The following is a 27,508-nucleotide window of genomic DNA, read 5'->3' as shown; positions in this document are numbered from 1 at the left end:
ATTACAGTATAGTAAAATTATTTAAAATATATAATACAAATAATATAAATACTTTGCAATTATATATTATTATTATAAAACATAATAAATAATGATATAAAAGTAATTCTATAAAATATATAACATTAATTTGTATATGTACTAATATAATAATATAACAATTTAGATCCCCATATATTATAACAAATTTTCAATACTGTAGATGGAAAATGCTTGTTTGAATTGATTCACAGAAATAAATCAAACTTAACCAACACTAATTACTTTTTTTGCTACTGAAGTTCAAATTAGAGAAGCTATTTATACATCTGTTATGACACTTTCATATTGGCGAGTAGAGAGTTAAGGAAGGATTGCAAAATTGCTTATGAGATCTTGTGAATCACAAGCAGAAACATTTGAAATGTCGTGGATATTCAATATATTGCTTAGAACATTACTGTAGAGCCAAATATAAGCAGCTAAATGAGTTTACTTTACACCATGGCCAAATTTCAAAGAGCTTTTCATATCAGAGACAATTTTTTTCCTCCTACAGCTGTCCAAAGCTGTGTCAAGCTGAAAACGAACCCCCCAAAATCATGTTAGTTCTAGATTAATTGGTCTAATTATAATGTTTCTTTGAGCAGATTATTAGTCTGACGTTTCCCAGCAACATACAGCAGATTCCATCAGAGCAGAAAATGAATGGGATGACCCAGAGAGAGCGGGCGAAAGAAAAACTACAATTAAAGATATGTCCATCTCACCGTGCAGCTGGAGTAATTATGAGACTAGGATTTAGATAAGAAACACACTGAGATAAAGAAGATGAAAGCACGAGTGATCATGCATTCGCCTTGATCACTGCTCACGCTGGGAGGGGTGGGGGTCTCATCATATAGGCTAATAGCCAGTTTTACAGCTAGGAATTTGTCGTTCGTGCTGCACCTTTAGGATGCGCCGCTTTGATCATGGTTGAGGTTTTAATACTGGATGTGGGGATCATGTTTTACAGTCACGTTAGGGCTGAAATACGTCTCTCTATAATTCTCTTTTGCTCTGTCTCTCTCAAGGTGCATTCGTAATGAGAGTTACAGCCACTGATGCAGATGATGAAGCATATGGAAACAGCGCCAAGCTGGTTTACAGCATACTGCAGGGCCAGCCGTATTTCTCAGTCGAACCTGAAACGGGTAAGTCGGGAAAAGATGAGAGAACAAGCATGACTTGAAATGATTAAAAGAAGGGATACAATTGTAAAGTGATATAGGATTTGCTAACATGGTTTCATACATGTGTGGGTGAATCGCATAAAGCTTGTCGAGAAGATGTCTTGATCATATTTCGCCCTAAAACCAAAGGATAAGAAATCATATTTTGGATAAAGAAAATGAAGACAAAATTTAGGACCATGAAGATTTAGAATTTCCAAAAACTTTCATTACTGCAATCTGTGCTGCATTTACTTTTACTATTCTCAGTATTTTCAGTGTTGATTTCTATTACTGTATACAGTCCTTTGCTGTATTAAAGTAAAAAAAAAAATTACACACATTTATTTCGTTAAAATCTACATGAAATCTACATCACACATCACATCTACATAAACTACAGACAGTACAATATGTATATTTATTTTATTTAAATAATAATAATAAATAGTTCAGACTATCATTCAAAATTAGATTTTTTTTCCATTTTCCAATTTTATTTTAATTGTAAAGTTGTAGAAATTTTACTGTTTTTGTTATTTATTTGTTCGCTTTTCTTTCTGTATTTATTTTTTACATAGTGTTTATACCTTTTTTTTAATTTCAGGTTTTTTTTAAGTTTCAGTTATTTTAATACATTGAGTTGATACGTTATCCTAGTTTTTATTATTATTAATTTTTTTGAAGTTTTTAATTTAATATTTTTTATGTTCATTTTAAAGTTGTAATTTTATGTGTTTGTTATTTATTTATTGATTGATTGTTGATATACTTTGTACTATTTTTTATTTCAGAAAGAGTGTTTTTTGCTTTAAATTTAGTTTGCAGACTGTATTAATAAAGGTTTGTTTTAATTATTACTTCAATTATATACATAAACGCGTTAAACACATGCACATAAAAAAATATAAATAATATATATATATATATATATAATTGCATAAATACTTAATTTTTTTTACATTTTAAAATTAAACTTCATACTACTTTATACTATTTTTTATTTCAGAAAGAGTGTTTTTTGTTTAAATTTAGTTTGCAGACTGCATAAATTTTTACTAAAGAATTTTTTTAATTATTACTTCAGTTATGAATAAATATTTAATAAATATATAAATATTTAAATATTTTTTTCTTTTACATTTTAAAATGAAACATTTAGTTTGCAGACTGTATTACTACAAATTTTTAAATACAAAAATGGGTTTATATATATATATATATATATAATTGCATAAATATTTATAAAAAAAAAAAACATTTTCTTGACAGCTTTATTTAGATTATTCTTAATTCTTATCTTTTTTTTCATTTATTTCTATTTTATTATAATAGTGTATTTTAATTTTCTATACAATTTTATGAATTTAGTCAAGTATACGTGTGTTGCTTTAAAAACTAATTCCGCTATCATGTACTAATAAGCTTATCACAACATCATTTGAAGACTGACGTCCTACTCAATTAAAACTCGCTCTTTAAAATACCCCAAGGCAGGGAATTCATTTCCTTGGTTATGTTTTTTTCCCCCTCGACCAGCCTTCTTTTTTAGCGTGACATTAAGATATAAATAATAAAGTCAGAGAAGCTCATTAGATAGCACCTAACGAAACCTGTATCCGTCCATCCTGTCAGGCGTCATAAGGACGGCGCTTCCGAACATGATTCGAGAGAACCGGGAGCACTATCAGGTGGTGATTCAGGCTAAGGACATGGCTGGACAGATGGGTGGTCTCTCCGGGACCACTACAGTCAACATCACTCTCCTGGATGTCAACAACAGTCCCCCTCGATTCCCCCACAGTAAGACAGCACACGCTCTCCTCTCACATGCATATGTTGACCTGAAGGAGAAGTCGTGATATCAGTATTAGAATTTGAATTAGAAAGAAAATTCCTGAGCTGCATTTCAAGGAATTTTTTTTTCACCATAAGGCCTACGGTTTAACTTTTCTGTAGTCAAGCCAGTATTCATAGTGTGTGTAGACAAACTTATTTTGAATGCAGTTTTGAATCATATCTCAATTTAAAACAAAATAAATAATTATCTGGAACTTGAATAACACATACAACAAATCATATTTAACAGAAACCTTTATCCCAAGCAATTTTTAATACATTCAAGCTATATAAAATCAGTGTGTGCATTCTCAGGGAACGATCAAAACCTTGACCTTGGCATTGCTAACACACCATTTGAGCTACAGGAATAATTTCCCTTGCTCTAAATCTTTAACTCAAAGAGTTTGATGTACTAAGTAGCCATAATCTAACATACAAAATGCAAAGCTTTCTGCTCAATCCACAAGAGATGCTTTGCAAATGGAGGCCTTAAAAGGCACAACAGCCAAAGCAGTCCATTTTAGGTCACGTAAAACTAAATTATGACTCATTTGGGTGCAAAACACCTTTACTTTGCCTTTCTAAAGACCTTGATGGAAGAAAAATGGTTTTGAAATGTCTAGAACAAAAGGCTTAGAACAAGCCGAAAGTGCATATCAAATGAACAAGGGTTTGACTGCCAGTCAACTATTAAAAATTGATGCAGGCGAGATTATCAGAGTAATTATGCGCAGAATTGTGCTTGGATTGCAAACAGACTTCAGTATAATGAGCATATGAAATCATCTGTTTGGATGGCGAGTTTCGCAAATGATATTTCATAAGAACCACGATGCACGTACGTCATGGTTCATCTGAATAATCATTGAAATGCTCGGGGCTCGTTTCTCCTACTGACCAGGATGACTCACAACGTGAACCCAGAACAAAATCTGCACAGAAAGAGGCTTTTTAGAGAGAGAGAGAGAGAAGGGTGGATAGAGAAGGAAGGATAGAAACTAAAAGACAGAGGGATGGAGAGAAAGAAAGAGAGCACAGCGGGAGCTTCATTTGGGGTGATAATCCTTCTCTCTTTGCCACAGTCTCAAATCCAATACAAGAGCCACATCAGGAGCAGTTTCCACAAACCGGGTTTAAAAAGAACCTTCTCCAATGGCTCATCGGAGCTGAAATTCTATTAAAGAATAACCACTGAGAGGCAGCTCCGCTTTTCCCCCGAGAGAAGGATAAACAAATAGACAAATGCACGCCGAAGCACCTCGCTCGAGAACAAAGAGTTCGTACAAACACCTAACTGTTTACTCAATTGATTTATTTTGCTCTCCTTCTCCAGGTACCTATCATCTCTCCACTCCAGAGTCCGCCGGAATCGGATCATCGGTGGGTCGGATCAAAGCGTACGATGCGGATGTGGGACAGAACGCTGAGATGTGGTACTCCATCCTGGACGGCGACGGGCAGGAGGTGTTTAATATCATCACGGACAGCACCAGCCAGGAAGGGGTGATAACGGTGAAGAAGGTAAACAGGCCCCTATATCTAATGTTTTAAACATCCCACTATAATTCGGCGGTCGGAAATAAAATCCGCGCCATCCGCATGTCTTCCCCTCATTCTCATTCTCTCATTCTTTCAAATGCACGCGCGCACCCATACGAAGCGAAGTGCTTAGAAAGTAATCCCCTAAATCGAAGCCTTCGTGTCCTATCAACTTTACAAAGGTGCTTAATTCTATTCACAGCCCAAAAAGTCCCTTTTTCCCTTTTGTGTGGCACAGGGATCTATTTGCCAGCTGAAATCTGCCTATAGCTTATTTCCTCTCTCTGTCAGGTCAGGCTTTGACGAGGCTCAGGCAATTATGCAAATCTTATTGCTTAAACTAGAATGAAAGATAGCTACGGAAGAAGGCCTGAATGGGCGAAAGGTAAAAGATCGTACCTTGAGTCTTTAATCGTTTCATAATTAAAAGGCTGCATTAAAGCACGATGCCCTGCCTTTATAAAAAAGACATTCAACTGGGAAGAAAAGGGAATGGCGATAAGCGCTCGTATGCAAAAACGAGCTTTAGATTTAGAAAAGTTTCGTGCGACGTTGCTAGAGCATGTCGTTAATCTGTGACCGAATAGACGTGAGCTGAAACGTATCAGAAAAGTAAGCCTTCCTTTTTTATTCAGACAGGTCATGAAGACCAAGACTAACGTCTTATCTTTGCTCTTGTAACCTTTCTCCTGTTCAGCAACTAGATTACGAGAGTAAGAGGTTGTACTCACTACGGGTGCAGGTGACCAACACACATATAGATCGACGCTTTGAACAACTGGGGCCTTTCAGCGACACGGCGACTGTCCGGATCACAGTCACGGATGTGGACGAACCTCCGGTCTTCATTCGAGCTATGTACATTTTTGAGGTGGACGAAGACACCCCTGCCGGCAGCTCGGTTGGCACTGTGTCAGCTCGAGACCCTGATACAGTCAATCACCTGATCAAGTAAGTAACAATTTAACATTAAAAAAGCAACAAAAAACAGCCTTTAGAATTCAGTGATTGCTATTATGATTTATGAAATGTTTTGCTTTATTACCTCAATGTTCTAATCACCCAATAGCACAGACTATAGAAATACCAAGCTGGTGCACTTCAAATGAGAAACAAATGCAACACGCAAAATAAAAACACTTCCCTACTTTACACTGTAAAAAACAATTTGTTGATTCAACTTAAAATTATTTGTTACCCAGCTGCCTTAAGTTTAGTCAACTCAAAAAAGTTTAGTCAACTTGAAATGTTAAGTTGTACTAAGTGACAACTTAGATATCTAAGTTCATTCAACTTAAAATTTTAAGGCAGCTGGGTAACAAACCCAGATTTTAAGTTTAACAAACCAAGCTGTTAAACCAACTCAAATATAAAAAGTTTTCGCTTAGTACAACTTAACATTTCAAGTTGACTAAACTTATTTAAGTCTGCAGGGTAACAAATTATTTTAAGTTGACTCAACAAATTGCGATGTTTTGTTTTTTACTATGTAGATAATATGCAAAAAGATTAGTATGTCCAAATTCAGAAAACAGTAGGCAAAAAGTACACAGATGACTTACTAGTTCCGCCTAGATACTCAAGTACATATTCAACGGACACTTAACTATCCCATGAGACCATGGAAGAGGATTTATTAATTGCAGTAGCTATGTTTCCAATACCCTGTTTTTATGCACATTTTGAAGAAACAAGTGATAGAAATGCCAGAATTTTAAAATAAAAGTACTAATAGACCGCCTTGTTGGCAGAGGCTATTTACACTAACTTTGCACACCAACATGTGATTAGGCTAGTCAACACTATGTCCAGTGGCGTAGATGGTAAAGTGTGTGCTGTGTTTTTTTTTTTGACGCAATCGACCCGAGTTTGAATCCGCCTTTTGCCGAACTTTTCTTTTCCTTCTTTTTAAACCTCATATCATTTCGGAGAGGCATTTATTTTCAATAAAAATGATGGAAATTATCGAAATGTTGAAAATAATGCTAGATTGTCAGGGAGTGACAATTTTGTTCTCTTTGACTCATTGGATGGAAATGGTGCGAATGTTTTATGCGATATTCCAATGTTAGATGGAACTTTAGATGGAAACCAAGCTAGTGAAATGACGCAACTGTGATAGTAACACATTCGATTTTCATTCATACTACACATATTCATACTATATAGAATGTACTTTTTAACAGTCGCGTAGTAAGTTCAAATTCAAATTTGGACGCACCGTCAGAATCGTTGAATGCGTGCTTAAGACCGGACATGCACATTGGCTGGTCCAACCTAAAATGATTGCTTATTTAATGCTATTTGAGCACAAGAAACAACACTGATGGGACAGTTGTGTTAGATGTCAGATTTTAAATGTTATATAAATGTGAGTGTGGCAAGTTTTTGAGATTTCAAGATTTCCCCATTTAAGTAGATAGGACTTGGTTTTGCATGCCCAAAATAACTTCCATTTGGTCACCGAGTGAACAGATTTCTTGAAAGGGACTTTATCTAATAGGCATATAATAGACTTTATTCAGAGTAGCACCATATTTTATTTTTCACATCAGTGAAAACGAGGCTATGAGGGATAGATGTGCAGTGCATTCAATGGACTGTACTGTTGTTTTGACAATATACCAGTTTGTTCAGCTGGCAAATTGCCAACGTTATGAGTTATGAAAAATACGTGATCTAGGACCTTTATACTGTACAGTGCTTGCCATTGTAAAGACTCGTTTCACAGCATTGTTTTCATTCTCACTAAATTCAATATGGTATCTATAGATTATTTAATATTTTTTTGGACTGCAAAATGATTAAATAGATGTATAAAGGAAAAATGTATATATACAGTATTCATTTTTATATATAAAATATATACAATTATATATATATATACATATTTTTTTTAAATATATATATATGTATGTGTGTATTTATATATAAATAATAAATATACACAATACACACACATATATAAACATACATTTAATTTAAATGCAATTAATCACGATTAATCTTTTTTTAGCCCTATTTTTTATTTTAAATATTTTTTTAATAATATGCATTAATATAGTCATTTTTACCTATAATAACAGTATTTATATAATATATTAGAGAAATAAACAATAATAAAATATATTTTAGAATATTAATTAGACTATAAAATACACAATTTTAAATATTAAACATAAAAAATAGTATTAATAATAATGAATAACTAGTGAGGACACTTTGAGTGTCTGAAAGTTGCTAAATGAAAGGAAAGGAAACTTTCTGCTTGATACGACCTCTTTAATGTTTCGATGCTCATACTTGCTTTGCGTCGCACTTGTTTTCCGTTGCTCTCATTATATTAGTTTCATTACCATCCAAAGGCTTATTTAGCTAATAAGGAGGCTTCTGTCAGCAGATAATCTTAGCCATTGTAACAGGCAATTTAATGGTCCAGTAGAGATTTGAACAGAGGGACTCGGTAATTAAATGCTTTTGAATATGCAGCGAACAAACAAGTGGTTGCTTTCACCTTAGACACAAATAAAAGGTACAGCGGGGGAAAACAGCGAAATGACACCTTGAAAAGTGGCTCCCAAAGCATCAGAACATAAAGTTCATCACGGTGTATGAAAATCAAGCAGAACACGTCTTCGCCTTCCACATTTTGGTTGTTGATCGGATGTTTTGTGCTCGGTTAAATCCAATCCATCAACATGCTCCCAAGTGTGCGCATGTGTATGTGTGTGAAGATGGGGGAAAAGCAAATTATTCATGGGGCCTCAGTTGGTGATTTCCCTCCGGAAGTTTGGCGAGATGAATACAGGCGCTGTTTTATCTCCCCCCTCCTTTCCTTTCTGAATTCAGACTTTTACAAGTCACAAAGTTGGTGTGAAAGAGCGCGTCTTGTCTCTCGTCCGCGTGCGCACTGCGACCGATTGTCTGAAAAGCCTGTCCTTCTGGCTTACTCATGCACGTCACACTCAGTTGCATATTTAAATGTCAGCAGAATATGTAAGCTGACATTGATAAATGGGTTTAATAGGAAAGATTTCCTTTTCTTATTTCATGAAAACAAAAGGCAGGGGATCAACAGAGTGATTAGCATTCAGCCTCTTTCAAACGAGCCACTTCAAAATTCACAACACGCAATATGCGGTTAAGGATAATTGATAGTTGCTAGTTGCTTCGGCTAGGAAGGTGTTCGTCACAGCTGGCTATTCAACGCATAACGCATAATTGATTACTGAAAAATTAGCACTTACTGGCACTAAAGTAACACTATTCTGCAGAAAAATGGGAAAAATAAATCGCACACTGTAGCTGGACATCACGTTTTGAGTGCTTATGTGCTGCAACAAGTCAATCAATCAATAAAGTTTTAGCATTTACAGCAAATATCACAATGGAAAGTAAAATCTCCAAAGTGATCTAAAATAATACTGATACTTACATAAAATAATGATATTTAAAGAATGACAGAAAAATCAGTTTTGGGGAAAAAAAAGACTGTGAAATTCACAGTAAATAAATAAATAAATATTTTTTAAATGCTAAATGAGTAAATAAATATCTCTTTAAAGTGATTTAAAAATAATTCAGAAAATAAAATCTAAGATTAATAATTTCATAAGTATTCAATTCTACTCTATAAGATATTTAACCACATACAGTGTCCTCCACTAATATTGGCACCCTTGGTAAATGAAGCAAAGGCAGTTGTGGAGAAAAAAAAAAAAATATATATATATATATATATATATATATTTTATTTATTATTATTATTATTTTTATTTTTTTTTACCACAACTGCCTTTGCATACAATGCAGATTTTTTTTCACAGCCTTTTTGCCCATATTTACCAAGGATGCCAATATTTGTAGACTACACTGTAGCATTTTTATTTATTTATTTTTTGCATAAATAGTTCAATAAAAATAATTTATGTGTAGTCAAGGGATTTGAATTGATTGCGGTCTAAATACACTTCCATCTGGAAGGTCCAACTTCTGGTGAGTCATTGTGGCAAATCTTTCGCCATAAAAACACTCCCAGCAGAAAGTAATTGAAATGCACAAGGCAGGGGATGATTACAAGACATTTCCAAGTCATTGAATGTCCCCTGGAGTACAGTTAAAATCAATAATTAAGAAACGGAAAGAGTCTGGTCTAGCTGTAAATCAACCTAGAGGAGAATGTCCTCAAACAATGCGACATCGCGCAAGAAGGAAACTCTGAAAAAGGTTACGAGCGTCAGACATTCGACATCTGTTACCCGTGTCCTTCACCAGCCAGAGTGAAAAAAAGAGAAAGCGACAGCTAAAAAAAAAACTGTCATATGACATCTCGGCTACAGAAGGCATGCGGGAGACTTTGAAGCCAGCTGGAAGAAAGTTCTATGATCTGATGAGACTAAAATTGAGCTTTCTGGCCATTAAAATAAACGCCACGTCTGGCGTAAGCTAAATACTGAGCATCAGCAGAAACACATCATCCCCACTGTGAATCATGGTGGTGGCAGCATCACGCTGAGGGGCATATATGCTTCTCTGCAGCAGCCCCTGGAAGGCTTGTGAGGCTAAAATGAATGCAGTGAAATACACAGAAGCCCTGAAGGAAAACCTGATGGGGTCTGCAAGACACCTGCAGGACGAGATTTGTTTTCCAGCAAGACAGTGACCAGAAGCAGAATATCAAAGCTACACAAGAATGGCTAAGATCTCCAACCGAGCATTTATGGCTGGAGACATGATGTTCATGCAACCTGTCGGAGGTTAAGCAGTTTTGAAAAGAAGAATGGGGAAAAAATACAGTGGTCAGATGTGCAAAGCTGAACGTTGTTTGTTAAAATACTGACTTGAAGAACATAAATACATATGCAAATTATAGGGTTGTGCATCATTCAGATTTGACCAGAAAAGGCATTTTAAATTCCAAATCACTATGTGAATTTGAATTAAAAGTAAAACAGTTTATAAGTTTAAAAAAATATCCCTTATATCCCCTATATATATCCCCTAGTGGAAAATAAATATGATTACTATATACTATATTTAAATATACTGTATTTAAAAAAACATTTATTTCATGCTAAGTATACTAAAAATACATTTACATATTATGTACTTATTAAAAATACCCTGCAATTACACTTTTAGTATACTAAACTGGTATGTTTAAAGTCTGCTAAATTGGAACAACTAATTTTGTACTTAATGCACTTTTAATTGTGCAGAAGTTGTGACATTAAAACATATTTTAGGCTTAATATTTAGAAATGTGCATTGTGCACAAGCAGTACTCAAAATTAAGTTTAATTATGCTTTTTAAATCAGTAAGTCTCAAGCGATATGTCAGTAAATATGTTAATAGACTTAAAATGCAAAATAAATGCATTTTAAATCTTTTTTTTAACTAGTATATATATATATATAATTTTTATGTAGAAAAGGGTTAAGTTTCTAAAATATCATTACACTGAAAAAATTGTTTGTATAAGAAATTCTTTAAAACAATTTTCACTCAGAAATTGTAAAATTTACTCAGTAAATTTGAAAAATATAAAAGTAACAAGAAATTTTTAAGTAAAAGAACTGAAATATATATTCTTGTAAAATGTACTACAGTAGTCTTGTTTTATTTACAACTTTGATTGATTGATTGATCACACTTTGTTTTAAAGTCCAATTCTTGCTATTAACAAACCAGTAACTACAACTTTTGCACTTTTTAAACTCATGATTTGCTGCTAAGATAGTAAGATAGTTGTTAAGTTTAGATATTGGGTAGGATTAGGGATGCAGAATATGATCATGCAGAATATGTGTACTAATAAGTACTATAAACTTATAAGTACTAATAAACAGTCAATATATTAATAATAGGCATGTTAATAAGCATTTAGTTAATAGTGAGAATTGGTCCTTATACTAAAATGTTATTGTTTTTTTAAGTAGTTATTAAATTTGTTTTGAAATAAACCAAAGGCTAAGTTCTGTGTCAAATAAAGATTTTATGCATAATAACTTTGACCAATTTGCAGAAATGTTTCCACGATGCAACAAAAGATGGTTTTCTGTTAAACCCTGTCAAAAAGGCAAATTAAATCAATGTTATTCAATGCTATAAACCAGCATAGAACATAAAAACTTCCAAGAGAGTGAATACTTTTTTTATAGATGCTGTAAAGCAGTCCGGACCGGCATGAGAATTCAATATCTGGTCTGTTCAGCAGGGTAGTTTGTAGCCTCGGTCTTAAAACGCAAAGGTACAATGTATAGTTTGTTGTGCTGGGCGTGTAACTAACATCAATGCGTTTGACGAGGGCAAATTTGTTCTCTAATAGAGATGTCAAATCAAATACGTCCCACCGTTTGAAGGAAAATTAAACCAGTCTGGGCTGATTTATTTGGCGGACTGCACAGGCTCTGTTCTGGGCCCTTGATTATGGGTGTGTGATGTACCCTTTTTCACTTCCTGGGGCTGTGTTTACAACGCTTTAAAACACCGAGGACGTTCCGTCCCTGTGCCTGGGCATAATCAGAGCTCCATTGTCTCGCATTCATTACCGTCATTCTTGTTTCAGATACACCATTGATCGGCACACAGACCTGGAGAGACTGTTTAACATCGATTCCAACAATGGGACCATCAGCACACTGCAGGCTCTGGACAGAGAAGCTTCCAAATGGCACAACATTTCGGTCCTGGCAACCGAACTCAGTAAGTTTGCATTGCGAGCTTTGCTGATATGACATGGGATAATGCCGCAAGGTTTACTTATAACAGTGCGCAAGCTCTTGCCTTTTAATTCAATATTTCACTTTCAAATCGTGAACTAGTTATGGTCTGAAATTGATTTTGAGTTTTTTTGTTTGTTCAAACCTGTTGTGCTATAACGATAGGTGGACTAAAACTTCTAGAACCTCGAGACATTTTCAGAAATGGCTTAAACCACAGCAATACAATAAATGACTGATGACAAAAATCAAACTGTCACCTTGAGTTGTGGTTTAATTCATGCTTTCTGTATTCTCGGTAGAAGAATATATGCCTGGGGTAAAAGGCTGAAAGACAAATAGAGAGAAACGAAATTAGACCTCTTGAATGCAAACTGAATATCTTCCACAATTGCTGAAACGCATTCATCATTGGCGTCTAGGTACTGCCCTGCAAACCAGAGTGCCGGTGTTTATCAAAGTGCGCGACGTGAATGACAATGCGCCTGAATTCGCCATGTACTACGAGACCTTTGTCTGTGAGAATGTCAAAGCTGGTCAGGTATGCCGCAGTTTCATGTTTATTCATTGTTTCACACCAATATTTTACTAAATGCTTCTGTTTGCTTGTTCTTTCTGCTGTTATGTAAAGCTTTATAGCTCTTGTTATATTACATAGCTTTTTTGTTGAATTAGAATAAAATGAAAACGGTGAATAATCTTAGCTTATTATGTTTCCAGCTCATCCAGACCATAAGTGCTGTGGACACTGATGAACCTCTTGTCGGGCACAAGTTTGTTTTTAGTTTAAGCACCATCAATCCAAACTTCACCATCTTCGACAATGAAGGTAATTCAGTGGAAACCCATTTCTGCATCAGATTATAAAGTAAAATTGTGAGATAAGAAATACAATGTAAAATATAAATGTTGAGATGAAACGGTTGCAATTCCAAATATAAATTAAATTAATGTTGAAAAATTTTTTTTTTTTTTTTTTTGATATACTGTACACTACTATTCAGTACGGTTTTTTAAATTAATACTTTTATTCAGCAAGGACACCTCATTTGATCAAAAGTGACTGTAAAGACATTTATAATATTCAAAAAGATCATATGATTTCTGAAGGATCATTTGATTATACAGGTCCTTTTCAAAAAATTAGCATATTGTGATAAAGTTCATTATTTTCTGTAATGTACTGATAAACATTAGACTTTCATATATTTTAGATTCATTACACACAACTCAAGTAGTTTCAAGCCTTTTATTGTTTTAATATTGATGATTTTGGCATACAGCTCATGAAAACCCAAAATTCCTATCTCAAAAAATTGGCTTCTGAATATTCAGCTTTGCATCACAGGAATAAATTACATTTTAAAATATATTAAAAATAGAAAAAAGTTATTTTACATTGTAATAATATTTCACATTATTATGAAATGTGTTTTCTATGGAAGCCTGTTTCCGCCACTGAATAGAAAATTAAAAGGGTAATTGCATGTGACTTTTCGTTTTCTCAGAACTGCATGATATAAACTCAAAATTGTGAGTTTTAAAGTCAGAATTGTGAGATATAAACTCACAATTGTGAGTTATAAAGTCAGAATAGTGGGATGTAAACTCACAATTTTGAAATTGTTTATTTTAAACTTTTTTTTTCTCACAGTTGCGAGTTTGTATCAATTTCTGAGGAGGAAAAAAAAACGATATGTTCTCAGAATTGTGAGTTTATATCTCACAATTCTGACTTTATAACATGTAACTAAGAAAATTGAGGGAAAAAAAGTCAAAAGTGTGAGTCAGAATCTCAGAATATCCTATTCTGACTGTATTTCTCAGAAATCCGACTTACTCTGAGAATCACTTTTTTCTTACCGTTCTGATTTAATATCTTGCAATTGCATGTTATCAAGTCAGACCTGCAAGATATAAACTCACAATTCTGAGAAAAAAAGTAAGAAATGCAAGACATAAACTTGCAATTCTAAGAAAAAGTTCTCATAATTCTGAATTTATAACTCACAACTGCAATTCTGACTTTTTTCTCAAAATTGTGAGAAAAAGAAGAATTTTGAGAAGTTGAAACTACCTTTTCTATTTTTTATTCAGTGGCAGAAATTGGGCTTCCATAGTTTTAACTGACCTCAAAATTGTAAAACAAAATATCACACAACTGATTACGGTTACATATAAACTCATACAGTATATGCAAATCACAAAGCCACATTTAGGAAAAGTAAAGTCACATGTTTGAGTCAGAAGTCACAATTAAAAAGAAAAAAAAAAAAAAAAAAAAAACCTTACCTATTAATTTTTTACTCAGATGTGGAAAGAAGATGGGGTGAATTATTTGGGGAACCTGTTTGAAAACAGTCACTATTTTTTCCAATACCATTTGGCACCACTGGTTACAGCTTGTCATTGTTAATATGTTTGTACTTGAAAACAGTATCAGCATAAGACATAGTACACCACAGATGCACATCTGTTATGCAAGCAAACTACAAACAGTTTTAATTAATTCAAAACATATTATTCACGATGCCAAAGATACAACAGTTACATTGCTAGCTAAAAACCCAGCTCAGTGCTTAGGCTTTAAAAACTGTACACACGAGTCTCAGTATCTCTTTTGATCTTGACATCATTGTCTTGTAGACAACACAGCGCGGATCCTGACCCGCCGGGGCGGCTTCAACAGAAGAGAGATGAGCTCATACCTGCTGCCTGTCGTCATCTCAGACAATGATTACCCCATCCAGAGCAGCACCAGCACGTTGACGGTCCGTGTCTGCGCCTGCGACAGTCGTGGGAATGTGCAGACGTGCAACACCGAAGCCCTGCTGCTCTCAGCCGGACTTAGCACCGGAGCCCTCGTGGCCATCTTGCTCTGCATTTTAATACTACTGAGTAAGTGTTGAACTCCTGTATATACAGCAATGGGACATGTTTAGCTATTTAAAAACATTTATACGACCCTGCATGGTGCCACTCTGAACATGGTGCCCCTGGGCAGATGCCCAATTGTCCATATGGTTAATCTAGATCTGATTTAGGCCACCCTGAACATAGCAGCCCTCTTTACTTGCATCATTGTTGTTTACTCCAATGTGTGGTATGAAGCCTCTGACCATATGTAGTGCACTTTCTCAGAAGCATTTCATATTACATCTATAAGCAGCATATGCGCTGATGTAACTACAGACCGAACCAACCAAAAAGTACAAACACTGTGGCTCTGCAGTGCAATCAACAAGGCTCTAACAGAGACAGGAGAAAGGTTGTGGAGTTTCTAGCTGTTTCTGTTGTTGTCTTTTACCTCTCCGGGTCAGAAGCGGGTTGTTTCTGTGATTGAGTCATACATGTCTGGGTTGCAGACTCAGAACAGGGTGTGTTTACTCAGAAGATACATTAATCACCTTCTGATGAGGAGGAGACTGTACTTTGGCACAGTGCTGTGATTGGCTGTGGACTGCAGAAGTGGGCACACATCATGTTCTACACGTTCTCATGGATCGGCAAACCTCTGTCAGAACTGCCGGTTTATCAGAGGCTTTGTTTACAAGTCTGGAACCTTTCAAAAAAGGTGTATTAAAATCTACCAAATTTAAATTTAATTTGATGTACCAGTCAATATTTAATGTAACACTTCATAATAAGGTACAATTTGTTAAAGTTAACATTAGACAGGCAGACGGACAAATAGATACAGACAGACAGACAGATATATAATACAGACAGATACCAAAAAACAAATAATAAATAGACAGATAGGCAGTAAGATACACAGACAGACAAAGAGACTGATAGACAGACAGAAATTACAAACAGCCAGACAAAGAGACAGACAGACAGATGACACAAACAGACAGACAGGCAATACAGACGAACAGATAAGAAACAGACCATCAGGAGACAGACAGACAATACAAACAAATGGACAAAGAGATTGCTAGACAGATAGGCAATACAGACAGACAGATAACAAACCGACAAATACATAGACTAAGAGATAGATATATAAACAGACAGACAAAGATACAGATAGACAGACAGGAGACAGATAGACAGACAATACAAAGAACTGGACATAGATAGACAGACAATACAAACAAACAGACAAACAAAGAGAGACAGATGACAAACCGACAAATAGACAGACAGACAGACAGACAGACAAAGAGACAGACAGAAAATACAAAGAGACAGACAATACAAACAAACAGATAACAGACAGACAAAATACAAACAAAGAGACAGACAGATGGCAAGCAGATAGAAAAATCAGACAGACAGACAGACAAACAGACAGAAAATACAAACAAAGAGGCAGACAGATGACAAACAGACAGATAGAAAAATCAGACAGATAACAGACAGACAGACAGACAGAAAATACAAACAGACAAATAAATAGCTAGACAGACAATACAAACAAACAGACAGACAGACAAAATACAAACAGACAGACAATACAGACAGACAGACAGATAACAACCGACAAATTCACAGACAGATAGACAGACAAAGAGATAGATAGATAGATAGATAGATAGATAGATAGATAGATAGATAGATAGATAGATATATAGACAGATAGACAGACAGACGGGAGACAGACAGACAGACAATACAAACAAACAAACAGACAAACCAAGAGAGACAGATAACAAACTGACAAATAAATAGACAGACAGACAAAGAGACAGACAGAAAATAGAAACAACTGGACAAAGAGAAAGCTAGACAGACAGACAGACAATACAAACAGACAGACAGACAGACAGATAGACAACACAGACAGACAGATGACAGACAGACAGTAAATACAAACAGACAAACAAAGAGATTGAGAGATACAGACAACTGGACAAAGAGACAGACAGATGACCCAAACTAACAGATAGACAATACAGACAGACAAACAGAAAATACAAAGAGACGGACAAAGAGCTAGCTAGACAGACAATAAAAACAATAAGACAGATAACAGACAGACAAAATACAAACAAACAGACAAAGAGATAGCTAGACAGACAGACGGACAATACAAACATACAGACAGACAGACAGACAGACAAACAGATAACGGACAAACAGAAATTACAAACAGATGGACAAAGAGATAGCTAGTCAGACAGAGACAGACAGACAAAGAGAGACAGACAGACGGATAGATAGATAGATAGATAGATAGATAGATAGATCTTTTCTTTAACATAGTTTTGTGCTGAATCACTGTAGCTAAAATATGCTACTGCTGTTCTGAAAACCTTACAGACATTATGCCTCTTCCGTCCAGTTCTGGAGAAATTTAGAAGCCATACATTTTTGTGACACTTTTGGTAACAATATCTCTTCTAGACCAATGCAGCTTGCTTAATACAATACATTTTCTTATATTTAGTCACGATCTCAAAACGACACCAAAGATATAACAGAGCTGTCCTTAGGACATGGACCAAAAATAAGCACTTGTAACATCTCAGCGATGAGTCTGGCAAGCAGAGCGTAATGTATCCTGACCTCTTGTCCTGCTATTCTGATGATGCAGCACAGTGTGGGCCGTGCAGCGCTCTTCTTGCAATGTTTATTTTGTTATTTATTCATTTTTGCTTTGAATTTTCTCCAAATATTTCCTCCAGACAATCAAAAAGTAGGGCACCCCATTAAGACATTACTGTAGGTGCTCTCTCTCTCGTTCTTTGCTTTCCTCAGAAAGTGCAGCGGTGTGGAAAAATAGCTTTCATTATTAAATGTATGCAATTGACAAAAAGGCCTTTATGTTCTTCTGGGGCTTAAGTAGGTCGCATGCTCCTTTCTGACGTCCTAAAACGCCACTTGTGCAAGGTAATGCAGTATGAAAGCGCAGCTGGTTCTGAACAGCATGTGTCTGTGTTGTTTCTGCAGAGAAAAAGAAAAATATGTTGTGCTTAAGTTAAAACATCCATCAATAAGTAATTGTTCAAACTGCTGGTGAGTGCATCTCTCAAGTCTCCAATCTAACCTGAGGCAATCCGTCATCGTTCTGCATTTTTCTATTTTCTGCTTCTGTACGAATCGGTTAAACAAAGTATTTTCAGGAACTTCAGGTTGACTTTGCTATCTATTATTTAAACTGGCTGAAGCCGGCTTTTGTGTATACATATTAAAGACACACCATCTATTTTGAAATAAAATAGCAATGCTGCAAGTAAACATAATCTGAAGACTAAAGTGTTTTGACATGGCGCTCAAAGTTCTGACAAATTCAGCTCTGAATTTGTTTGTTGCTGACCTCTCAAATGCATTACATATGCAATGTCTAGTCTAACTTTTCACCCATTGATTTTCTTTACTGATGATCTCTTAAAAGTACAAAGTGAAGCAACAAGAGATGTTAAAAAACTGCCAAAATTTATGAAGACATCAAAAATGCTTCAAAATGTATTACTTTTAAGTCACAGTGCCTCAGTTCTTAAACTCATTTAAATTCACCAACAGCATCCTGAGACCCCGAGTCGTGTTTTTCTTTTTGCAATGTACTTTATCAAAGCTGGTGTTGGGGAAGCTGTTTTAAAATGTCAAGCTATAAGCTTCTCATAACTCTTAAGTAGTTGGACTTTTGGAAAAGTAGTTAATTTTACTGCTACTTTTACACTACACAAGTTACAGTACTAAAAAGAAGTAAATACATTCACGCAGTAATATTTTATCACCCGTGTTTAAATATCAACACCTATATTATATTCATAAGGACATAAAGTACATTCATAAATCATAAAGCAAACAAAACACTGTTCTCAGCTTATTGTGGTTAAAAGTTTAGAATAATTATGATTTTTTTTTTTTTTTTTGTAAGATGTGAGGTTCACAGCAACTGCATTTATTTGATAAAAATGCAGTAAATACATATTTTTAATATTATTATAATATTTTTCAGAAACAGTGATATACTACACACAAACAAAAAAAAAAAACATTTTAAAAAATATGTATATATATAAATAAATAAATAAATAAATAAATAAAAACTGTGAAAAAAGTTTTAGGTTTTGAATTTTTAATCGGTAAAAATGGTTTCCAACATTGATAAAAATAGGAACCATAATTAATAATTGAGCAATGAGCAATAATTGAGAACCAAATCAGAATATTAAATTGATTTCTGAAGGATTATGTGACGCTGAATGCATTCAATTATAGACTGTATATTTTATATTATATTACATATAGACTGTAATAATAATATTTCACAATATTACTATTTTTCTTGTATTTTCTATTCAAATGCAGCTTTGAATATATGAGTCTTCCTTTAAAAACCCATTAAAAAAAATACAATTTTAAGTATAGTATTTTGCATATTTTACTATATATAATCTGTAAGTGCACAGACCCTTTAAATTCACTCCCAAAATATATGTCTACATGTATATGTTTCTACCCATTACACAACACAGACAATTGTGCGCCATGTGTTCAACCACTTCTGCCATCTCATATTCTGCTGTTCCCCTGCACAGGCACCATCTAGTCCACCACTGATCCTCTCTGGGCAAACTTAATATGGATATTTTGCCCTTTATCCTTCTCCATTTTCAGTATTTTCCCCTAAACCCGTCTACTGGCGCTGAGTGGACAGGTTAAAAAGGGCAGAGCCTTTCCAGAACAAACTGAACTGTAGCATCTTTCTACTTCTCTCCTTCTTTCTATTTTTTTTCTCAAGCTCCTGTGCTCTAGTTGCCCCTCATTTTACATTCTTTTAGTTGCACCCTTTTTTTGATGAGCTGACTAATGCAAAGCCCAGAATATAGACTAATAGAGGAAGTAGATGATTTACGCGGCCAGAGCGAGAAATATCCGCATCCCACACTCTTCCACCACCATTTCCCTTCCAGATCACAGAATGAGCCCTGCACACACCACAGGCCCCCAGGCTGGGCAGAACACAGCATGTTGCCCCCCACCGTTCCTTCTTCATAATTAACACCTGAGTGGGAGGCAGGGGCGAGCTCTCCGATTACCTGCTGGGAGGAGAGAGCAGCCACTGAACAGGAAAAACAAGCTGCAAACTACAGCACCTGTTCCCTTTTTTAGGACCATAATTCCCTCTTCTTCTCTCTTCCAGCTCAACATATGAACATTACGTGGTGATTTCACCAAAGAGTGGCGGTACTTTTGCGTGGTGCATTTCAGAGCAAAAGCCTGTGTTTGAAACAGAGTAATCTGATGTATGTAGAATTTAAAAAATATCTCTCTTTTTTTCTTTTTCTTTTAGAATGGTGTAACAAATAAATAAATAAAACATTCTATGCCAATAAATAAATAAATAAATAAATAATAACATCCCAGTCTAGGAAATATACTGAATTATATTATATATTTATATAATAATATTATATTGTATTATATTATATTATATTTTATTATATTACATTACATTACATTATATTCTATAAATTATATACAGACATATAATTTAAATTTAACAGACGTCATTATAGCAATAGACTATTTTGACTCACCCAATTTAAAAAACATTTATTAAGTAATAACTCCAAGAATTATAACTTGGGCTGCCAAGCAATTAAATTTTTTATTCTACAGTAATTAATTACACAATGTTGTGATTAATTATTCTAATTAATTGCATATTACATATTATTGAATTTGGTTGCAAAATCCCCCCCTTAAAATTATTTAAAGTTATTGTGTTAAATGAGAAAAGCATCAGATAGACTTTACAAAAAGTAGAGAAAATATATATTTTAAAAAATTTTCAATTCAGCATAGAATTGAATAACATAAACTTTCCTTTAATTTTTTCTACAACAAATTAATTAAATTAGCGTGTTAAATCAACAGGCCTAATTATAACAGTTATTAAATATGTTTAAATAAGTAAACATATTAAAAACAATAGGCATTTTACCCTGGGGTGTCTAAATTCAATTATAAACTCAATTATTTTCCAATATTATAAAATTTAAAAAAATAAAAAAAAAAATAAAAATAAATAAATATATATATATTATCAGAACATTAGAATGATTTCACAATTATGTGACTGAGTCTAAAGTAGCGGCTGCTACTTATTAGATTTTAAAATATTAAAACAGAATAATAATATTTCACAATTACTGTTTTACTGATTTTTTTTTTTTTTTTTTATCTAACAGGGGTCTAAATTTAACCTTACAGTTTTTCACAAACAAACAATATATATTAATAATTAAAACATAAAAAAAAATAGTATGAATAATAATGTTAAAAATAAGAAGAAGAAGAAGAAGAATTTTTAATCATCATCACCGTGTCCATACAGTTCATAAAAAAGTACTCCTAAAGTACTTTTAAAATACAACGACAAAAATAAAATAAAAATCAAGGGTATAATGTTTCACTTCCAATCAATCAATCAGTCATGACAGATTAAACGTAGAACAGAATAATAACAGATGTAAAATTACTACCATAGTAAGGCTTGAGACATATCTTCTTTTTTCACGTTTTGGATTATAACAGTATTTTTTGTATAAAGATTTTATTATTTTTTTTTTTTAAATAGTACCACAACTAATAATAATAATATCAACTCCTTACTGTTACTCAAAAACATACTTTTAAAATGCAAGAACATGAAAAGGGAGATGTGTCGAGCGTAACTGCGGTGCTTTACATCTGTGCCCTCTGGAACCTTTTTTTTTTTGTACAAATTTGTAATGCATAAGGAGAAGAACGCAACCCCCTTTTATTTCTTACACAATTTTAAAACTGCAAGGTGATTGCTCCAGGCAGTATAAGTCTTTATCTGCATTACAGTGTGTGTCTCTCTTCTGTATTCATGAGTACCTTAAGCGCATGACACCTTTTGAAACACACTCCTCTGTATCTTCGGCTAAGCTCTCTGTAGTGCTGCGCGCTGCTCACTGGGTTCTTATCTGAGCGCTCTGCTTTAGCCATCCAAGAACAGCCTGTGATTCTCCGGCAGTCCTTTCTTCTCGCCGCAGTGATTGAGATTATGCACGCTTTCTCTATCTGTTTCCCTGAGCAGCCGCAAAACTGCTTTTTTTAGCTGACTCAGTGCTTCTGTTTTCGGTGACTGTGACAATTTTATTGTCCTAGCCATCGACTGTCTGGTCTCTCCCTGATTGAATTAACTAAACCTAATCATAAGTCGCACTCTTCGGTGTGTATGTTGCTTGTTGCCATAGCAGTTGTACTCTGTTTCTTTTTACAACGGTACAGCGAAAGCAATGATGTTTACTGTGAGCTGTGAACATGTCTTAATTGAATGATGAGGAAACTACTTTGAAACAGTAAGCTAAAAGCTATTTTAGCAAGCTACTTTGAAAACAAAAAAATAATGATGTAAAAACTATTTTGTCAGAAATTGCTAGTAAATTTCACAAATGATTACAATGAAATGGCAAGTAACACAATGAATTAAAAGGACAGTTCACCCAAAACTCTCAAGTTGTTCCAAACCTATATGAGTTTTCAGTGACTTCTAAACTCAATGGCTACCATCAACTGTTTGGTTACTAACATTCTTCAAAATAGCTTCTTTTGTGTTCAACAGAAGAAACAAATTCATGCAAGCTTGGAACAACTGAACTATCCCTATCAGTGTTAATTTCGCCAACGAAGGTGACGAAGAAAAATATTCTAAGACATAAGACATGACGTTGATGAGCTAAAACCAATATCTGATGATAAAAACTTTATGCCGCGTCTTCGTTAACAAGACGAGACAGGACTAGAATGTTATTTGAGGACTATGGGACATTCAAAATACATCCTATAGGCTAAGTCAACTGTCTTGTCTTTCAAAATGTGCATCCCTGTCATTGGATCATAAGGGACGTATCTAGACTCTCAATATGACAGCTGCAAACAGCCGGGTACCAAAACATGAACTTGCAATTTGAAACAATAGCCTCAACACCTGAAGGGTTAGCAATAGGGTGACCAGACGTCTCGTTTTTCCCGGGAGCCACAATTTGTTGTCTTTTAACTTAAAGTTAGTGAAGGCGGGATAGGCGGTGATAGAAGCGCTCTTGTCATCATTTATTTAAGAAAAAAAAAAAAAAAACTAAAAGCAACTTTTTATTTTTATTTACAGCTATTGTATAATAAAACTATATGATGCAAATATATAATTATATATCATAATGAAATATATAAAATTACATAGATCTAATTATATCTCAGTCAAAAACTTATTAATTTTGCTATAAACTTAGGACCTAAAATACCACATACATATCAATGAGTAATTTTTGAATCAGGTCATGTGAATGAATCATCTGAATGAACCAACTCACTAAAATGAATCAGAATTAATCAGACAAACACAGTGTGTCCAATTTAGTCCAGACTGTAAATAAATGGCTCTTTTGAGACATTGTGAGACATAAACTGGCAATTCGGACTTTTTTCTGAAAATTGCATGATATAACTTGCAATTGTGAGTTATAAACTGGCAGTTCTGACTTTTTTTTTTCTCAGAATTGCAGGATATAAACTTGGAATTACAAGAAATAAAGTCTGAATTACGTATTTGTATCTCACAATTCTGATTTTTTTCCTCAGAATTGAGATATAAGCTCACAATTGCGAGTTATAAGTCAGAATTGTGGGATATAAACTTGCAATTCTAATTCTTTTTATATTTCGCAATTTGGACTTAATTTCTTGCAACTGCAAGTTTATATCCGGCAATTCTGACTTTATAACTCACAAATGTGAGTTTATATCTCACAGTTCTCAGGAAAAAAAAGTCATAATTGTGAGTTTGTATCATGCAGTTCTGAAAAAAAAAGTCTGAATTGTGAGATGTGAACTCGCAATTGCAAAAAAAAAAAAAAAAAAAAGTCAAAATTGTGAGATAAAAAGTTGCAGTTACCTTTTATATTTTTTATCACTCATCCTACATTTCACATTGAATTTCACTTGCCGTTTCATTGTAATTTACTACTTTCTGAGTAGAAACTGCACTTTCTGAGTGGAAATTGTTTCAAAGCCAATTTTATTTTCAGTGTAGTCAAGGTTTCTGTCCAAACAAATGCTCTCTAGAATAAGAATGTTTCTGAAAATCTAGCTAGTAGTGAAATGATCTTGTTTTATTTAGTTTTTTTCCCTTATAACAACTGGTATTTTACATTACGAATGAAATAACATACCACTTTTAACACATTTTAATGTTTTTAAGACAAATTATCCTGCAACAGTCTGTGGGAAGCACTGCTTCGGTTCTGTAGCTACCTGAGTGTCAGGTGTCTGGGTGACATTCAGAATGCATGACTATCACAGAGCTTTGTTCAGCTTGATTTGCACCATGCTGATGATATCATTTCATTCGTCTGTCTCTGTCTCCATAGTGATTGTGGTATTGTTTGCGGCCCTGCGGCGTCAAAAGAAAAAGGAGCCCCTGATCATCTCCAAAGAAGACGTCAGGGACAACGTGGTCAGCTACAACGACGAGGGCGGCGGAGAGGAAGACACGCAGGCCTTCGACATCGGAACCCTGCGGAACCCCGAGGTCATCGACACCAACAAACTCCGCCGGGACATCATGCCCGAAATGCTGTTCCCCTTCCGCCGCACCTCTCCCATCAAAGACAACACGGACGTGAGGGACTTTATCAACGGACGGCTGCAGGAAAACGACTCGGATCCCACAGCGCCCCCTTATGACTCCTTGGCAACCTACGCCTACGAAGGCAACGGCTCTTTGGCGGAGTCCCTCAGCTCTCTGGAATCGGCCGCCACCGAGGGGGACCAGGAGTTTGAGTATCTGAGTCACTGGGGTCCACAGTTCAAAAAACTGGCGGATATGTATATAGGGCAGGAGTCCCAGAGAGAGACTTAAAGCGGATATGCAACACAGCACACTTAAATATATCTCAGAGCACTAAATTAACACGTACATACTGAAGTCTCCCTCTGTTCTCTGCTGTGTAACGCATATAGACGAATCTACGAAGACTTGAACATCGCGCTCGACTACTGGGAACTCTTCACATAGACATTCTCTTTTCTCTTTGTCTACTTTAACTTTGTCCTCTTCTTCTGGTCTCTCTCTTTCTCCCGCTCTCGCTCTCTCTCTCTCTGTCTTTCTTTCTCCCCCCCCCCCCAAAAGAATCAGTAAAGATGCCTTTTAAGATTAGGGATTTGTTGTAATCAATGGTGTGGACAATGTGTTTTATAACCAAGGTGAGTGATAGTAGCTTTCTACACTATCGATGTTTATGGCTAAAAAAACAGATGAAAATAATACAAAAAAAAGCTTAGCTTTTATTGCAGACCAAGTCTAAAATAGGTGCAGTATGTGTATAATATGTTTTACAAGTATGATCATTATGTAAACTACTTGATATCTCTGTTTAAGAGGCAGTTTTCCTGTGGAAGGTTTATATGGGTTCTGTCAAACTGTGGATTCATTTCAGAGCATAGAGTTAGAGCTGTACAATGAATTGTGTACTTGTAGAATATCAGTCATTCTGTTCATGTCGTTTGAATGCTGTCGCATTGTTTTATACAGTATTTATATTTTTATACTTATTTTGATAATAAAGTTTTTAAAATCTTTTCTCTTTACTGTTTGTACTTAATTTAAAACGGCATATAATTAAACATTTAAAACAATTTCCAAATTAGGAAAATATTCAGTTTTCATATGTATATATATGAAGAGTTCAGATGCAAAAGCCCCTAAATCCATCTGACGTCTTTCTTTGAAAAATGCATTTTTATCAGGCTCAGATGTATAGGTTTCTATGTAAGTACCGGTACTTCTGATTGGGCTGAGGCTGGTAATTTAGCGAGTTTGAAGTAAAAGTATTTGATAGACAAATAATATGTGTCGAGAGCATTCACTCAGTATCATTATCTCATTTTTGACCGAGATGGCTTTTAGCTGGTTTTGCAGAGATATCCCCAGGTTTAAAAAAAAAATAAAAAATAAAAAATGATATATACATTAAAAATATTAATATGTATATATTTTTATGTAGTATGTAACTATATATAATTTCAGATAAACTATATAGTTCAGAATTTAAAAACATACAAATATGGATAAAATCACCCTGGCAAAACTGTACTCTTTAAAAAATATTAGATTAAAAAAGACATCTAAATATCTACATTTTTATCTATCTTTGTTAAATTAATAGTGTAAAAATGTATAAAAAATAATTTAATTAGACAATAAATTAATTAATTTAAAAAAATCACATTTTTTAAATGAATTTTATATATACAGTATATTGTGTTGTGTGTTATCGTGTTATATAGTGTATATATACAACTAGATTTATACACTATATAAAACTGTACTACATAACTAAATGTATTTATGCATTATGCAACTATAATTTTACATAAAACTGTATAGTATATAATTTAAAAATTACAAAAATTCTATCTTTGTTAAATAGTGTGTGCTGTATATATATATATATATATATATATATATATATATATATAAATGTTAGATTTTTTTCAAATAAATATTAAATAAAATTATCATTTTCAAATTATTTTTGAAAATGACCAATTTTATATATACAGTGTTATATGTTATGTTATATAGTGTATATAGAATATTCATCTAGTTTTCAAAAATGAACAATTTTTATTATAATTATTTAATTATAAATATAATTATTGTAATTATAATAATTATATTTTTATTAAATTCTATAACATTTTATGGAAATTTTATACATTTAATAAATGTTTACTGAAATTTTATATAAAAAACTACATTAATTTTAAATATACACTATAAAAATTGTACTATAAAAGTATACAATTTTACATAATAAACATAGAGTTATAGTATATAACTTAAAAATACAAATATGGAAAAAATATTAACTTTCAAAAATATTAACATACTTTATTAAGATACTTAAAAAAAACCTCTATCTTCATTAAATTAATAGTAAATACTTTTAAAATATTACAATATTACTAACTAGTTTAGTTTTTTAATGTATGTATATTATAAATTAGTGCTGTCAAATTATTAATCACGATTAATCGCATCCAAAATGAAAGTTTTTGTTTACATAATAAATGTGTATGCAATGTGTATATTTTTTTATGTATATACAAATACACACACATACAGCATATATTTTGAAAGTATTTACATGTATATGTTTTTATTCATGCAATTAATATTATTTAATTTATAAACAACCTATTTTTCCTAAATATTCATGCATGTG

General features: G+C 33.8%; 1 protein-coding gene across 1 annotated transcript in view; it reads left to right on the top strand.

The window, feature by feature from the left end:
* Positions 1 to 25,859, top strand: part of LOC127174426 (cadherin-10) — a 61,943-nt gene extending 36,084 nt beyond the window's left edge. The window contains exons 4-12 of the mRNA XM_051124865.1: positions 1,056 to 1,175; positions 2,829 to 2,996; positions 4,369 to 4,556; positions 5,272 to 5,525; positions 12,143 to 12,279; positions 12,719 to 12,837; positions 13,017 to 13,125; positions 14,943 to 15,194; positions 24,650 to 25,859. Of these exons, the coding sequence (XP_050980822.1) occupies positions 1,056 to 1,175; positions 2,829 to 2,996; positions 4,369 to 4,556; positions 5,272 to 5,525; positions 12,143 to 12,279; positions 12,719 to 12,837; positions 13,017 to 13,125; positions 14,943 to 15,194; positions 24,650 to 25,140 (1,838 nt within the window). The 3' untranslated portion in view covers positions 25,141 to 25,859. The remainder of the gene's footprint in view (positions 1 to 1,055; positions 1,176 to 2,828; positions 2,997 to 4,368; positions 4,557 to 5,271; positions 5,526 to 12,142; positions 12,280 to 12,718; positions 12,838 to 13,016; positions 13,126 to 14,942; positions 15,195 to 24,649) is intronic.
* Positions 25,860 to 27,508: the final 1,649 nt, after the last annotated feature.

The sequence above is a fragment of the Labeo rohita genome, chromosome 12 (genome assembly GCF_022985175.1).
Source record: "Labeo rohita strain BAU-BD-2019 chromosome 12, IGBB_LRoh.1.0, whole genome shotgun sequence".
Taxonomy (NCBI): Eukaryota; Metazoa; Chordata; class Actinopteri; order Cypriniformes; family Cyprinidae; genus Labeo; species Labeo rohita.
This window is presented reverse-complemented; position numbering and strand designations above follow the sequence as displayed.